This window comes from Neovison vison, chromosome 6, assembly GCF_020171115.1.
Source record: "Neovison vison isolate M4711 chromosome 6, ASM_NN_V1, whole genome shotgun sequence".
NCBI classification, from domain to species: domain Eukaryota; kingdom Metazoa; phylum Chordata; class Mammalia; order Carnivora; family Mustelidae; genus Neogale; species Neogale vison.
The window spans coordinates 172524280-172542301 of NC_058096.1; the positions used below are offsets into that span (position 1 = coordinate 172524280).

The 18022-nt window shown below is 42.9% G+C and overlaps 1 protein-coding gene and 1 non-coding gene across 3 annotated transcripts in view; one reads left to right on the forward strand and one right to left on the reverse strand.

The window, feature by feature from the left end:
• Positions 1 to 1301: 1301 nt before the first annotated feature.
• IRAK2 (interleukin 1 receptor associated kinase 2) overlaps positions 1302 to 18022 on the reverse strand; it is a 58104-nt gene continuing 41383 nt past the window's right edge. For both annotated transcript variants that reach the window (XM_044253014.1, XM_044253013.1), the window contains 4 exons: positions 14884 to 14946; positions 7843 to 8043; positions 3460 to 3748; positions 1302 to 2323 (listed from right to left, as the gene is read on the reverse strand). In XM_044253014.1, the coding sequence (XP_044108949.1) occupies positions 2217 to 2323; positions 3460 to 3748; positions 7843 to 8043; positions 14884 to 14946 (660 nt within the window). In that variant the 3' untranslated portion in view covers positions 1302 to 2216. The remainder of the gene's footprint in view (positions 2324 to 3459; positions 3749 to 7842; positions 8044 to 14883; positions 14947 to 18022) is intronic.
• On the forward strand, positions 11942 to 12048 carry LOC122910960. The gene has a single exon (XR_006385311.1). It is a non-coding gene; the product is annotated as a U6 spliceosomal RNA (small nuclear RNA).

Here is an 18022-nt window from a genome sequence, read left to right on the forward strand (position 1 = left end):
AGAAATTCCAACTGTCTTCAGCTCAATCTAACTCACAGTTTTGATTTTCCAACGAAAATCTAATGATTGATTAGTTAAGCAAAAAGATAAATTTTCATCACCTTTGGAAGAATACCCCAAACTAGGAGCGGTTGTTGCCTGTGGGCAGAAGAAGGGAGACGCTAAAATCCCAGTGGGGAAAAAGGCTTTCTTTCCACCACATACTTGTTTGTACTACTGGATTTTTTTTGGTCATATGCATTTTTTAAAAAACAAAAAGGCGGGGGTGGGGGGGGGAACGCCTGGGTGGCTCAGTGGGTTAAGCCACTGTCTTCAGCTCGGGTCATGATCCCAGGCTCCTGGGATCAAGTCCTGCATTGGGCTCCTTGCTCAGCAAGGAGTTTGCTTCTCTCCACCTCTGCCTGCCACTCTGCCCGCTTGTGAGCTCTTTCACTCTCTCTCTGTCTTTCTCTGTCTCTCTCTCTCTGACAAATAAATAAATACAATCTTAAAAAAAAAAGAAAAGAAAAGTCAGGTCTTCCCTGTAAGGATTTATAGAAAGGCATCACAGTGCCCATGGGCCCCTGGAATTGATATACAGAAATGTATGTATATGTATGTATTCACAGCTTGCTGAGGGGAAAAGGTCTTTAGGTTGTCATAAGTAGTTCATTGACCTTTCTGCAAATGTATAAAGCTGTGGTCTAGAAATGCAGGTATGTCTAGATGACCAGTACCCTCTATTGCTCAAACAACCCTGAAACCACCCTACTTATAACTGTAAGGCTCTTACCACATGCCAGGTCCTGTTGGGGCATATAACACACTCTAGTTGAATCCTCACAGCTACCAGAGCTTAATATAGGGGTGTCGGTATAGATCACTGCCCACCGGGACTGGAGTCCACCCAACTTTATTACATATCAGTACAAAGCTGACCTGGTTCAGGGACTATGGAATGTTTTCATGAAGCAAGATCTTCCCCGTGCCCTGGCAAATCCATGAGACAGGTACTTTTTTTTTTTTAATCCCCATTGTATAGATGAAGAACCAGAGGCTCAGAGTAACTCCCTAACTTGACCCAAGATCACACAGCTACTAACACCAACATTTAAGCCAGCACCCAACTCTTAGGCACTCCCTGATATCCCCTTATCATGGGCCCAGAGCCCCTTCTCCAAACAAATTCATCTGGACACAAAACTAATTGCAAGAGATCTGTTGACTTTACAGATGTATTTTTATTTATATTTTATATATTTTTTATTTATATAAAAAGTCACTACAGTAGGATTATTTAAAATAGGACACACTGAATTTAAAATAACATCTGTTTCACAAAAAGATTTGCAACATGACTTTTCAAACGAATACCCACTGCATAAACCTTAGGTACGTGGCAGAAATATAGGTTTAATGTCTTTTCATTTATCTTATAAAAAAGGACAAGTGCATTCTCAAAGTACTTCTGTAACCGTGTCTCACCTGTTCCTCCCAACAAGCCAGGGAAGGAAAATGTACCGGTGTTACTTACAAGGAAACCAAGGTTCCAGAAATTAAATAATTGATTTAAATAACAACAGAACTGGACATGAAACTAGCTCTCTTGATTCTTCATTCACCCATAAATAATACATACACTCAAAACAAAAGATCCACTAAAAACATTAGCATTAGTGGGATGGGGGGATAAAGGTGCTGAGTGGGCACTAAATAAATATCTGTGGTTACAAGATTTCTGAGGGAGAATGTGGAAAACCTACAGAGAGCCCTTTGCCAGGCGTCTGGTATTTGTAAACTGCAGCTGAGAATCTTTCAGGCCATGGAAGTTTGAAGGTGGTTGTCGGCAAATATGACACAGAGATGTAAGTTGGGAAAGTACAACTGACAGTCCTCCCTCAGTTTTCGAGGGCCATAAGCTGGGTAACAGTATTGCCACACACACCCCAAAACCACATAATCACCCACATCCTGGGCCCATGGACCAGGGTTTCCGCTTCGGTCCCCTGCTCCCCAGCTCTGACTGACAAATCCCAGAAAGAACGATGACTTCATGGATTTTTGTGTATTGAAAAGCTGAGGTCCCTTCTTTCCTAACTCTGGCAAGATGGAAGCTTCTCTCCCTGGTCCAGGAAAGCTGATGTTTGGTGTTTCCTGGGAGATTATGATTCTGCCTCAGATCTTTTCCTTGATTTGGTGTTCATCTTTCCAATTGAGGACAAGCCGTGCTCTAGGCATCAGGGGCCAAAAAGCTCAATGCTGTCCAGTTTCCCTTCTTTGTAGAACACGATATTCTCCATCAGTTTCTTTTTGGCCTCATTGATCTCGATTTTCCATGAAGTCTCTATAGTTGATGTTCAACAAAAAGTTTATTTTTTTAAAGATTTTATTTATTTGACAAAGCAAAAGAGAGAGAGATCATAAGTAGGTAGAGAGGCAGGCAGAGAGAGAGGGGGAAGCAGGATCCCCACTGACCAGAGAGCCTGACATGGGGCTCCATCCCAGGACCCTGAGATCATGACCTGAGCAAACGGCAGAGGTTTAACCAACTGAGCTACCCACGCCCCCCTCAACAAGAAATTTAAAGAAGGAACTTCAACAAAAGGCATTTGGAAATAGTTACTATTATTATAATTCTTAGAAAGCCAGACTTGTTCAGTTTCTCACTTACGTCAGATTTCTGAATCAGGCCCTGAGTATAATGAGCATTTTCATTGTTTCTGCCTTTGCAGTGAAGTCCTACCACCTGCCCCACTTTTCTGAAAGGACAGGGTTTCCATGTTCCTTCCATGGATGGGAGAGGTTGGGATGAACATTTATACCCCACCCCCTCTCTGTTTTCCTTCCTTTCTCCTCCCAGTGGGAGGAGGAACAATAGGAGTGGTAGAGCCTGGGACATTCATTAAGCCATGTTTACTAGGGGAGGGGGACACTGCATTGAAAAGGCCTCCCAAATTTTTATTTCAGAAGGAAGATTGGGATATTTGGAAAGGAGAGACAGAGAAATTAAGAGTTTGGACTTGGTCCCTAAGTACGATGGGGACCCACATAAGGGCTTTAAACAAGAAGTGGCATGAGTTGTTTTTAAAAACCACTCTGAAAATAAAAAATTAAAATAAAATAACAAAATAAAATAAAATATTAAAACAAGGAAGAGAGGACACAGGAAGGGTGTGTGGTCATCCGGCAAGAGGACAGTAGCTTAGCCAAGGGGGGCATGGGAGGCAGTGCAAAGAATCAGATGGAACTGAGAAATATTTAGGCCAATGAATAGACTAGGTGAGGGACCGGACATAAGGGGCCAGAGACAGAGGGAGGTATCAAGGATGACCCCTATCCAAGGTTGCTTTTTGAACAGTCTGCTTGTAGGTGAATGGCTGAATAATCGAGGAAGGCATGAATGAGAGCGACAGAAGGAATGGGCCGAGTTAGAGACACACGAATGCGCTTTCACATGCACTCAGATCTCCACACACTTACCATCCTGGGGAGGCTCCGGACTGGCAGAGGCCGCTGAGGAGTCTGCCTGTGCTCCGCCACAGACCTGCAGCCTGCCTTCTCCATCCTCTGTTGAAGGGAGTGAGGTGGCAGCCCCAGCCCCGGGTGCTACCCTCATGGAGTAGGAGGCATCAAGGCTGGAATTGTCCACGTCATCTGTTTCTTCTGGAGTGTTGGAGGAAGAGCCTGTGACCTCAGAAATCCCACTCCAAGGGAGCAGCGTCTCTTGACCTCTGAGCCGCTCGTCCACAGTGGCCACATAGCCACACACCTTGGGTAGAGGAGAGAAAAGAATTCTTTCTGAAACTGGGGCACCTGGATGGCTCAGTCAGTTAAGCATTGGACATCTGATCTCAACTCAGGTCTTGATCTCAGGGATGTGAGTTCAAGCCTCATGTTGGGCTCCATGCTGGGCATGGAGGCCTACTTCAGGAAAAAAAAAAAAGAGGGGAAAAAAATGAAACAAGATGGGATCAGGAGGGAGAAAAACCATAAGAGACTCTTAATCTCAGGAAACAAACTGATATTGCTGGGGAGGGGGGGGAAATAGGGTGGCTGGGTTATGGACCCCGGGAAGTATATGTGCTATGGTGAGTGCTGTGAAATGTGTAAGCCTGATGATTCACAGACCTGTACCCCTGGGGCAAATAATACATTATATGTTAATTAAAAAAAAAAAAGTAAAACAAAACTCTTCCTGAAATCAAAAATCTTACAGGTATCACAGGTCTCAGGAGAGACAATGAAGAATCAAATGTTGATTCTTTTTGCTTTGTCTAGAAGAACAGTGAAAGCCCTTTGAACAGAGCTGAATTTGCCCCCATCCACACAAGCCATAGATAAGAGCACATGACCAAGATGGACCAATCACTGTATCCTTTTCCTCTGACCCAGTAATGATCCAGGTTTGGGCAAGTGACCCAAGCTGGCCAACTAGAACCCTTCTTTGGGATTTTTCTACCTAAAGCTTACTGGGGAAGGATTCCCAATTCCTTTCTAGTGGTTGACCCAGACTCCACCCACAAAGAAAAAACCCATTCACAGGAGGGAAAAATGAAGACCCGTGCAAAGAAAAAAGCAGAAGCAAGAAATGGAAAAGTGGGGCACAGGCATAGAGACACAGATAAATGCACCTTTGCTGGTGGAGACCCTGGGTCTAGCTGGCCTACCAATGCCTGTCCTGTCCACTGTTTGGTTACATGACCCAATAAATTCATTCATTCATTTATTCTTTCACTCATTTATATACTCCCTCCCAGTCTCCCTTGCTCTGTGAGTATGTATGTGAAACTAAGAGTTTGACCGAGTTCTATCACTTTGAACTGGAAATGCCCTAAGTAATATAGATATTACTTGCCTTTGAAGGAGTTTCTAATTAGGGAGGTTAGGAAATCAAGAGGCAAGGAAGGAATATTTCTTCTTTACATACAAAGTATGTAAACGGCATATAAGCATATCCTTAATAACAATGATACACCTCACTTGCTCAACGCCTTTGCAATTTACAAAGTACATTTGAAATATGATACACAATAAGTTTTTATAGGTAAAAAATTAAAAGATCAGAGAAGTTAAGCTCCTTGCCCAAGGCTACTTAGCCAGTAGGTAGCAGAGCTGATCACTGACCAAGGCTTACTTGTCTTCATGTCCATGACCCAGATGACCTCTCACCTTCCTAGTCTGTTTGTGAAATACTGAAGGCAAGGACCATTTCTCATTCCTCTTTGTATACCTCAAATGCCCTATCCCCTTTACTTCACACAGCAAATACCTCCTCATCCTTCAAGGTCCACTTCAAATATCACCTCTTGAGACAAATCTTCACAGTATATGCCCAATAAGTATTTGTCAAGCTATATTCTCTTGTAGCTATGTGTGGCCATGTCACTAGATTATGGCCTGCGGAGTGTGAGAAAAAGTGATGTGTGCATTTCCAGGTCACACATTTAAAAGGCAGAGAGTGGGGACACCTAGGAGGCTCAGTTAGTTAACTGTCTGTCTTCAGCTCAGGTCATGATCCCAGGGTCCTTGCTCAGCGGGGAGACTGCTTCTTCCTCTGCCTACCACTTCCCCTGCTTGTGCTCTCTCTCTGACAAATAAATAAACAAAATCTTAAAAAAAAAAAAAAAAGGTAGGGAGTGTGTTCTCCTCTTAACCCCCTTTCAGTGGCTGGAATGCAGATGTGATGGCCTGAGCTAGAGCAGCCATCCTGGACTCTGAATTGGAATCCACATAGTAAGGATAGCAGAGCAACAATACAAAGGGAGCCTGGCGTTCCCAATAAAGTGGCACTGTCACATCAACTCTAAACTGCTTACAGTCAAGTGTTTAAGCTAAAAAGAATAAACTATCTAGGGGCGCCTGGGTGGCTCAGTGGGTTAAGCCGCTGCCTTCGGCTCAGGTCATGATCTCAGGGTCCTGGGATCGAGTCCCGCATCGGGCTCTCTGCTCAGCAGGGAGCCTGCTTCCCTCTCTCTCTCTCTGCCTGCCTCTCCATCTACTTGTGATTTCTCTCTGTCAAATAAATAAATAAAATCTTTTAAAAAAATAAATAAATAAAAATAAAAAGAATAAACTATCTCATTTAAAACACTGGATTCTGGTCTCCTCAATTATAGCAGCTTCTTCAAGTGATACAATGAAGAGAAGAATAAAATAAATGAAGAGATGAAAGCCTGAAAAAAGAAATAAGTGGTTCAGGGAGAGAGATCTTTTTAGAACACCAATCTGATTATGTCCTGCCCCTGGTTCAAACCCCTAGTGTTTTCGTCAAAATCCTACCTGAGCCTGCAAAGCCCTCAACTACTGGGCTCCTCCTTCCTCACCAGCTCCACCATAAACCACTCTTCCCCAAGTACTCTTGTTCTAGCCACTCTGACCCTTCAGACCCTTGACCAAACCAGGCGTTCTCTCTCCTTAAGCCATTTGCATGAGCTGTTCCATCTGCTTGGATTGCCCTTTGTCTGCTCACACGTCACTTCCTTGGGGAAAGTCCCCCTGGGTGGGGCGCCATCACACACTATCCCAATGCTCCCCACCCAGATGATTCCTGTGCATTGTCTGAGAGCTCCAGGAAAGTAGAACTGGGCCTGCCTTCACCGATTTATCCCCCAGGGCCCCACACACAAGTGCTGACTGACTGAACACTGTTACCACTCAGGCACTTGGGGAACAGCCCAGGTGAAGAACATTGACTAGGATCTTGAGTCGTGGGTCTCTAGCTCCTGCCACATCATGGTGAAAGACGGTGAACAAGGGAATGAATCAGGAGTCCAGAGAGTTCTGACAGAAGTTCACTCTGGCCTCCTCTTCTCCTCTCTAGACCTTTACTTCCTATAAAATGGCAGGCTTGGGCTACAGCAGTGGTGTTTGAAGACTTTTTTTTTTTTTTTTTCAGCTGCTAAAACCTTCCCTCAGATAAATTACTTAGAATTCAATATGATTCTGTGAAGTGAACGGGGGTGTCTGGTGGTCGTCATGGGTGGGGCCTGCAGCTCTCTATGCCCTCTTGCTGCTGAAAGCAATTCCCAAGGTAACTTCAAGGAGCCCCTCTCTGCCAGGCACCACTTGAAAATCACTCAGCTAGATGGTCTCGAAGAGTCCTCTCAGGCAGCTATTTGGTCCTTAGAAATATCTAGCAGTGGTCCCCAAATTTACACCTGTTACCATGGAAACTACGCTATATATCACATCCATAGGAAAATATTTTGCTCCTAATGTGGTTGATTTCTGGGGTATCTGCCTAAGCCCAGCGGCTAAAGATGCTCCTTTCTTCTGGGATCAGCCTTTTTCACCTTTCTGGGGTGGGCCCCCTGACCACCAGGTTTATAAACCGGACCCCACTCCCCTCACCTTACCGAATTGGCCAACAGGTACACTTCTGACTGTAGGGAAGCCAAACAGTCTCTCTCACTGAGAGACTGGAATTGGGACCTGGAGACTTGATCTCTCAGTGGTATAGAACTATAACATATAAACAAGACAGACAGTCATATCCCCTGGCCAAGAGGATAGAGGCAAGGAAAAGGGAGTCTGTAGACCAGAGAGGAGGAATCAAGGAGATTCAGAGAAAGCAGTGTTCTGTTAACATCTGAGCCTGGGATCCTGGCCCCCCTCCCCCCCCACCCCGGCACCAGCACAACACCCTCAGGCTCCTGAGCTACCCTTATCCATTCGATTCTCTCCTTTGCTTCTGTGAGCTCCAATACGATCTTTGCAACCACATACAGCACTGGCTTATGAAATGACATCTAAGTAAAGGCCTCAATCCCAAGCCATGCCCCAGTTCCTGGTAAAGCAGAACTGTGAGGCCACCCAGGTCAGGGGCCCATGGCCACGGGGGAAAAGGCTGAGAGTGAGGCTCACCTCAGCCAAGCTGGCATTCCGCCTCCTCAGGCAGAGGCACGTGGCCATGGCCAAGGCCTCAGCGCAGTCCTCTGGCAGCCTCCCAGCTCTCTTCTCCAGGTACTTCCGGCAGATCTCCATAGCCATCACCTTTTCCACGTCCGTCTTTCTGCAGCACAGTGAAGTGGTGCTGCTTGGGATTTCACTGAGGAGTAAATCCTTCTGTGGGAAGAAAAGATAAACACCCCCATGTGAGCTACAGGGATATGGGATTCCACCACATGGGCCCCAGCCGCCCCGGCAACCGCACCAGACCTGCAAAAACTTCAAAGAAAACAGGATTTTAAAAAATAAATGCAAAGATCCAAGAAACAAGTGAAAAAGCCAGAACTGGAGAATTGCTAAATTCCCTACACATATCGGGCATTCCATAGTACACTCCACAAAGGCAGGGGCTTATCCTAGGCCTCAGTTGCTTCATTAGGAAAATGGGGATAATAAGACTAACACAAAGATTAAAAGATATAATGCATCTAGGGGTACCCAGGTGGCTCCGTCAGTTAAGTATCTGCCTTTGGGCTCAGGTCATGATCTCAGGGTCTTGGGATCCAGCCCCAGGTAGGGCTCCCTGTTCAGCAGGGAGTCTGCTTCTCTCTCTCCCTCTGCCCCTCCTCCCCCCACAACCCCACAGCTGGTGCTCACGGGCTCTCTCTCTGAAATAAATTTTTTTTTAAAAAGATACTATACATCTGAAGCATAAAGTATGATACTCAATACAGAATAAAGATTCAATAGTCTCTTAATGATAAAAATTAATAATAATAATTAATAGCCACCATTTCTATACTACTACATGTTGGGCACTTTACCTATATTAATAACTTAATCTTAGTAGCAATTACAGGTGAGCTCTTTTATGATATGAAATACACATTTTAGGATGCAGTTTCTGACCCATACATATTTATTTATTTATCAAAGTTTGAGAAGCATCATTTTTTTTAAAGTTTTATTTATTTAAGTAATTTCTATACAAGGTGAGTCTGGAACTCACGACACTGAAATCAAGAGCTGCATGTTCTTCCAAATGAGCCAGCCGGGCACTCCTAACCCCTGTTTATTTAATAGGAGGTCTACTATATAAACATTATATACACCTATATATTTTATAAATTTTGTAGACATATAAGTTTTATAACATTTTATAATATAATATAAGACATATAAGTTTTATAACATTTTATACTATATAGAAAGCAGGAATCTGAACTATGCATATAACAGAAGATATGCTATATATTTTTGCAAAAATACATAGCACATTTATATAGTATAAATTGATCATAATATTTCATAAGTATATATTTACATATTTGCAAATATATAAATGTTACAATATTAAATACATTGGTTAAATATAAGAAAATATGTAATTATGTATAATATTGATTGGTATAATATATAGTGCATTAATCTATATTTACATTAACATGAAACACTTATATTTATGTATTTATATTTGTGATATATTTATTGTATAAATAATAAAACATCTATATATAAATTTTCCATGTATATTCTATGTGTTATATATAAGCTTTGTTTTTTGTCTTGGTTTTTTTTTTTTTTTTTTGAGAGTGAGAGAGCATAAGCTAGCGCACTGAGAGAGCACAAGCAAGGGGAGAGAGGCAGAGGGAGAGGGAGAATCAGACCCCCCCACTGAGCTTGGAACCTGACATGGGGCTCGATCCCAGGACTCCAGGATTGTGACCTGAGCTGAAAGCAGACCCCCAACCAAGTCACCAAGGTGCCCAAGGTCCTGTACTTACTAAATGTTCTAACAAGCCTGTCTTGCATTTATAATTAGAAATATTAAAATGAAGAGTTTTTGTTTGTGTCATTTTTAATGTCAAGCGTTCCCACTTTCCCTTCTGTAAATATGGCCATCAGAAACCCCAGATTTTGTGAGTCTGGCACCTGCTGTCCTTTCCTATCTTGTCTCCTCCCCCTGTGACTCACTGTACTCAGTCACTCTGGCTTCTAGCTATTTTTGGAAGCACCTAAACTCATCCTGCCCCAGGACCTTTGCATTGCTGCTCCCTCTGCCTAGAATGCTCCTCCTCTAAGTCTTACCACGTCCTAGTACCCGCCGTCCTAGTACATCTCTGCTCAGATGCCACCTTCTCCAAGCCTTCCCTGACCTAAAATATCCCTTTCCCTGCTCCTCCACTCTATCCCCTAACCTTATTTCACATTTCTTTTTAATTTTTTTTAGGATTTTATTTCTTTATTTTTGAGAGAGAGATCGCACAATGCAGAAGCCTGACGTGGGACATGATCCCATGACCGGAGCTAAAGGCAGACACCCAAATGACTGAGCCATCCAGGCACCTTTTATTTCACATTTCCTAATAGCACATATCACTGGCCTGGAATTACATACATTTTCATTTACTTGAATATGGTGTGCTCTCCTCCACTAGAATGAAAGTTCCAGGATGGAACTCCTGCTCACCTTTGTATCCTCAACCCCAAGAACAGTGTCTGGCACATAGTAAGTACCTCACAAATGTTTTCACAAGTTGTACATACTAACTTATTTTTTAGCTAAGTTTCTTCTCTTCTTTTTTATGTAATTTTATTATTTTTAACAGAAGTCACTTGTTAAATGTAAAACTAAATTTATTTTTATTATTTTGTGCAGATTTTCATAAAAATGCATTTACAAATACATTTACAAAAATACATTTACAAAAAATACATTTACAAATCATAAAAATACATTTACTTTGTTTCAAAAACAAAGGGAGACAGTCCCCACTATGCCTCAGTTTCCCCAGCCAGAAAATGGGTCATCTGAGGATTCAGCAATACCTAATTGGCTGACACCGTGAGGACTTCACTACCTGGAAACTAAAAACCTCCAGCTGGAAAGGGCTGCCTTTATGAATGCAATTTTGCACAATTCTCTCATGCGAGCTCTGCCGTTTAAATATGTTTTTCTAGGGACGCCTAGGTGGCTCAGTGGGTTAAGCCGCTGCCTTCGGCTCAGGTCATGATCCCAGGGTTCTGGGATCGAGTCACACATCGGGCTCCTTGCTCTGCAGGGAGCCTGCTTCTCCCTCTGCCTCTGCCTGCCTCTCTGTCTGCCTGTGCTCACTTGCTCTCTCTCCCTCTGTCTCTGACAAATAAATAAATAAAATCTTCAAAAAAAAATGTTTTTCTATGGGGTATCCTGGTGTTTAAAGTCCCAAACAGAGTCTGCACTGAATATGGATCCCAACATGGGGCAAGATCCCGACCTGAGCTGAAACCAAGAGTCATATGCTTAACTGACTCTGCCACCCAGGCACCCCTTTTTCATTTTTTAAACATATTTATTAGAAATATAATTAATGGTAACATGTAGACTTTGTGTTAGTTTCAAACAAACCAAATTTAAAAAGCAATTTTTGAGACAACTTGGGAAATTTAAACATGGAATGGGCCTTAAGTGATATTAAGGAATTAAGAAAATTATTTAATGGGTAGAAAAACATAATGTCTGGCACATGCTTTAAAACACACACACACACACACACACACACACACACACACAGGTTTTTTGGTTCCAGAAGAAATAAGAATAATGTTGATAACTGTTGGGATGCATGTATGGAGATTCCTTATAATCTTCTCTTTACTTTTGTGCATATTTGAAATTGTCCATAACAAAAACGGTTTTCAAAAACTGGCTATGCCTGAGGCCAGGGAAGGGGAGGAGAGAGCATGGTACCGCTACCCTGTGTGGGTGGTTTTTCTGAACCAAGGACACAGATTATCTCCTTATTTTCACTCACCAAAGGTAATACCCACTAATGGTTCGGATTATGTTACCCAAGACCTTCTGCTAAGAAGTCTATAGCTATAATCACTTTGGTTACATATATATATATGTATATATGTGGCTCAGTCGGTTAAGCGTCTGCCTTTGGCTCAGGTCATGATCCCAAGGTCTTGGAATCAAGTTCATCAGGCTCCTTGCTCAGCAGGGAGCCTGCTTCTTCCTCTGCCTGCCGCTCCCCCTGCTTTGTCTCTCTCTGACAAATAAATAAATAAAACCTTTAAAAAAAAAATAACAGTGCTCACTTTGGCAGCACATATACTAAAACTGGAAGGCTACAGAGAAGATTAGCATGGGCCCTGCACAAGGATGACACGCAAATTTGTGAAGTGTTCCACATTTTTATCTCACAAAACAAACTGAGGGTTGCTGGGAGGTGGGGAGGTAGGGATAGGGTGACTGGGTTATGGACATTGGGGAGGGTATGTGCTATGGTGAGAGCTGTGAATTGTTGATTGATGATTCACAGACATGTAGCCCTAAGGCAAATAATACATTATATGTTAATAAACAACAGAAATTTATATCCCCAAAAACCAAACAAATAACAGTAATAATAGTAATAGCTAACACATATAGTTCTTACTATGTTCTAGTCTGGTTTTGGTCCTGTTTTGTTTGGGATTTTTTTAGATTTTTTTTTTTTTTTTTTTTGACAGACAGAGATCACAAGTAGGCAGAGAGGCAGAGAGAGGAGGAAGCAGGCTCCCCGCTGAGCAGAGAGCTCGATGCGGGACTCTATCCCAGGACCCTGAGATCATGACCTGAACCGAAGGCAGGGGCTTTAACCCATTGAGCCATCCAGGCACCCCTGGTCCTGTTTTAGGTTAGTACTCCTTAACATTCACTAAATCCTCTTAGGTACTATCATTATCCCCAATTTAAAAACAAGAAAATATAGGACACAACTTTTTTCATTTGTCCATCTATTTATTACCAAAGATGGGATTAAACTATATACTGTTCTGAACTTGTTTTTTTCACTTAGAAATAGTTCCCTGTCAGAACATACATGTTTTTCTCATTTTTTAAAATAAGAACATTTATGTTAGCTTTATTCAGAAAGACCAAAACCTGGAAGCATCCCAAATGTCCAACAACTGATGGATAAACAAATGGTCATACATCCATACAGTGAAATACTCCTCAACAATAAAAGGAATAATGACTGGAATGCACAGTAACAAGGATGAATCTCAAAACACAACACAAAGTGAAAGAAGCCTGAAAAAACAGGTATATACTCTAAGATTCCATCTACCTGGTACTCCAAAAAAGAACTATATGGACAGAAATTAGATCAGGAGGAGAGCCTGGGTGGCTGAGTCAATTAAGCATCTGCCTTCAGCTCCAGTCATGATCCCAGGGTCCTAGGATGGACCCCCACATCAGGCTTTTCTGCTCAGCGGGGAACCTTCTCCTTCTCCCTCTGCCTGCTGCTCCCCCTGCTTGTGTGCACTCACTCTCTGTCAAATAAATAAATAATTTTTTTTTTAAGAAATTAGATCAGGAAGCAGGGAGAAGGGATAAATTTGCCCAAGGGAATTTTCTGGAATGATTAAAAATACTCCATATCTTGATTATAGTGGTCTTGGTTACATAACTGTCCACACTTTCCAAACTGTGTACCATTCTGTACACCTCACAAGTGTGACTTACACCTCAACAGAAATGAATGCACATGTCCATAGTGAGACCCACACAGAAAAGTACCTAGCAGATATAGGGGTATACCGGAGACACACCAAATGTCCATCAACAGGTGCATGGACACACGGTGGCACAGCCCTGCCTTGGAAAATTACTCAGCAAAAAGAAATGAACTATGGACTCATGCAAAGAGCATGGGACATATCTCAGAATAACCATGCTGAGTGGAAAAATACAGACACCAAAAGAGCCAGCTCTCTCTAATTTCATTTATTATGAAAGTCCAGAGAGTGGAACTTTGTGCAGTGACAGAAAGCAGATCAGTGGCCGGGGGTGGCAGGGAGGCATCGGAGGGGTGGGAGGGGAGGATTACCAAGGAGAAGAGATAACTTCCGGGGTAGGAGGCAGGTCATGAATGTGACTTGGTAACAATTTCGCAGATATATACATGTGTCAAAATTAATCACATTATACACTTCATTCTTATTACTTATAAACATCATAAACTTACCTACAAATAATTCATGGAATTATCATGGTATGTAATTATACTGTAATTTCTTTCACCACCTCCCAACTGACAGATATTTTACTTGTTTGCAGCTATTTACTAACATAAATAACACTATAATGAGAAGGCCGTGTCCGTCTGTCTTTTCTCTCTTGTATGTATGTGTCCCATTGTACAAGTGAAATTACTGCATCAGAAGGTGCACCCATGTAGAATTTTGATGGAAACCCCCCAATGACCTTTGTTAAACACTGTGGCCACAAACGCTCCCCCGAGGGTGGAAGAGAGGCCTACTTCCTCCTACCATGGGCCACATTAGGTGCTAGTAGGTTTCACCTCTGATTTGAATCTTAAAAGCATGCTCAATCTTAATTTTTTTAATTAAGATTTTTAAAAAGATTATATTCTCCACATTTTTTTAAAGTAAACTCTACGCCCAACCTGGGGCTTGAACTCACGACCCAGGATCAAGAGTCACATGCTCCACTGACTGAGCCAGCCAGGTGTCCCTTCCTCCACATTTTTAGAAAACATTAACAAAAACAACTTCTGGAAAATTTCACGTAAGTATCTCAAAAGACTTCTTCTCCTGCAACATTCATCCAGGGAGACCCAGAGAACTGTTAGGAAATTCACCTCAAGCAGAAGGGGCGCCTGGGTGGCTCAGTGGGTTAAGGCCTCTGCCTTCGGCTCAGGCAATGAAAACTATTGCTTTTATTACAGGAACCTGCTTAAGAGGACTGACTTTTACCGAATTCAAGACAAATCCTACATCACTGCCAGATGCATAGAGTGAAGAAACGGGTTTCCCCTAAACATTCTAAGTTCTCTTATCATGAAAAAGTGACCATGGGCTGGTTGGTAAGGGAGGGGAGAGGTTAAGGTTACTTTGCAAATCAAGCTGCAGACTGAGACCTCATAACCATCTGTAAAATGGTTACTGTGGAGGTTCTTGCCCTCCTGAGAACCCCCCCCAAACCCCCAGTAGCTGTGAGCCAGAAGTGACTGGTTCCCTTACCAGGTAAACGGGGCTTCGGTTGTTATCCATTGCAGGGATGCCGGTGAGGACCTCAGCTAGCACCTGGAGAGAATATGCAGTTAGCATGGTTCAGACACTCAAGCAAAAGTTCAGGCTAGAGATAGAGGCCAAGAGCAATGACTCTTCTTAGTAACAAAGACGGGGAGCTCCAGGCCCTACTCTGCCATTTGCCAGTATAAACACAATTGGAATATTACTAAATACCTCCTCCAACTAAACATATCACCCAGCTGCTAATAGAAGTTTTTTGTTTTTTTTTTTTTTTGCTAATAGAAGTTTTGAATGAACAGCAAGTCAGGGAGGATGGAAACCAAACGTGTGCATATTACCATCAGTTTTATATGTATATGTGTAGCCATATAAATACATAATGTATATGTTTATATATGTATACTGTATATTTATATTAAAATACGTATGTATATATAAATAATGCATGTGTAAATATGTATATTTACATACATATACTATATACTTATATATAAATGTGTATTATACACACACGTTTTTGCATATATACATGTATCTACACACACACACTATATTTTAAAGATCATTTCATTTAAAAACCCATCAGAAACGGTAAGCAAACATTGCTATGTCAGTTGCAGGAAAGGAGGAATCCATGTACATAAGTCTATTCTACACAGAAAGTCTCAGTGACATTTAGATGTTTAAACATGACTTTAGAGCATGTTTCATCCTAGGCCTTTATTAACATGACCTGTTCATTAATTCACCCACTCACAGAAGGAGCAGAGCTCTACACCAGTGTGAGACACCACAACACTGACAAACCATGATGTGTGTCTTCATAAAGGGGAAAGCTGCTTTGAACAGAAATTCTCAGCAGACCATAGTGGTTAAGGGCTCTCTACAGTCAGGCCTTCCTGGGCTCAAATTCTGACTCTCTTCCCTAATCACTAAAGGGCTAAAATCTGAGCAGGCTGCATTCCTACCTGGTAAATGGTGATCTGCTGGTTGTGAATATAAGGAAGTGAGTACCCCACCCTGAATTTCAAATCTCTCTCCCACAACCTCCCTCCAAGCAAGTCGGAATAGTCACTTTTGCTGCCAAGAAATCCTCCGTCCTCAGAGGACCTGATGGGTTAGTTAGACCGGCAGTGGCCAGCAGGGGGCAGCAGAGAGCACCTTGCTGCGCATGAACGGGAGCAAGCTGAAAAGGGATTCCCCAACCAGCTCCTGCCCGGAAGGGAGGAAGAACAAGGGGTAATGAATACACAGACATTCCCTTCTGCCTCTTCCACAGGCAGGCTCTGTGCTGAACCTTTTAGAGAGGACATTTAATGCTCACAAAACAAAAACAACAACAAGAACACTGAGAAATGCAGTGTTCCCAACCGGAAGGATGAGAGTTCAGAATCATACTGTCAGTTAGTGGCAGAGCTGAGAAAAAAAGAGGGGAAGGGAGCCAGTGGGCACAGAATGCATAAACTAATTTTAAAAATTGTTGCATCAACAGCTGAATTAAAAAGTCAAGGGTTGAGGCGCCTGGATGGCTCAGCTGGTTGAGCGTCTGACTCTTGATTTCAGCTCGGGTCATGATTTCAGGGGTGTGTAATGGAGTCCACCCACATTGGGCTCAGGGCTCAGCACTCAGCACAGAATCTTCTTGGGATTCTCCCTCTCCTCTCCCTCTGCCCACTCACACTCTCTCTCTTAAAAAAAAAAAAAAAAAGGAGGGGTAAACAAAGATCAGAAATGAGGGTGTGAAAGTAGGAATACCAACTACCACCACAATAATAAAGTGCAGGGTACCTGCTAACTATTTGCATTATTGTATTAGTCTCCATATTTGTCACTAACCCCTTTCACAGAGGACAAAACAGACCCAGAGTTACAGGTCAGGTACCCAGGGTCACACAGTTGAAAGTAACTAAGCTGGGACTCAAACCCACACTCTCACACTCTACCCTGGATTGCCTGGCAGCCTCAGGGGTCAGTCCTGCTGGTTTTTAGGGGAGCAAGAGCCTTGGATGGCCCCACTGAGCTCCACTGAGCCACTCACAGTGGAGTTGATGGGGGCAAGGAAACCGGAAGAGCCCACGGGAGATAGGACGAAGCAGAATCTGGCATCTAGAGGTCAGGATCAGAGCAGAAGGTGGCTCAGGGAGGGCACGAGTGGGAGAGGTGGATAGACAAGAGATGGGACAGAGAAGGAGGATGCACAGAGTTCGAGGCTAGAGAGGAGAGAGAAGTCACAGTCTGAGAGGCAGCTGTTTGCTCCTGACAAAGGCCAACCAGAGACTGTCACTTTCCTCAGCCAGCATTTCCCAGACTTGGTTCCATGGGACACTGGTATGGAGAGAGACTGAGGAAACAAGGTTCCACAGTCAAATGATTTTGCGAAATGCTGCATACCATTTGCCCAGCTATGGTGAATTCACAACTAAATTAGATTAAAGGCTCATTACCATATTAAAGTCTCTGATTAATTTTATGGTAAAGAAATCTGCATGACTCTGCTTAACCCAGCATTGGTCATACCTCTTTGGCCTCGAAACCCTTTAAATACATCAAACCTACAGAGACCTCAAGGGTGTTCCACAGAAATCTACTTTGGAGACTGCTATATTCAGACCATGAACTCCTGAGGGAAGGGCTGTGTTTGAGTTAACGTTTTTATTCCCAGTGCCTGGCACACAGTGATGACAGACAGGATGGTGGTGTGAGGAGGGAGGAAGGATGCACAAGTGGATACTAAATGGATAGGTGACTGTTGAATGGATGGATATTGGAGGGACAGTTGAATGGATGACTGGACAGATGGATGGACAATGTGAGTCAACAGTATAGACCGTTAGATGGCTGGCTGGCTGGGAAAGAGCCTCACAGAAGCTGGACACTCATGAGTAACAATACTTCAAGGGCTGGCAAATTTTTTCTGTAACAGAGCTAGACTGTAAGTATTTTAGGCTTTGTGGGCCACAAACCAAATTTCTGTCATATGCTTTTTTTTTTTTTAAGATTTCATTTATTTATTTGAGAGAGAGCACAAGCAGGGGGCAGGGGCAGAGGGAGAGGGAGACGCAGACTCCCCAATGAGCAGGGAGCCCCACATGGGGCTCAATCCCAGGACCCCAAGATCATGACCTGA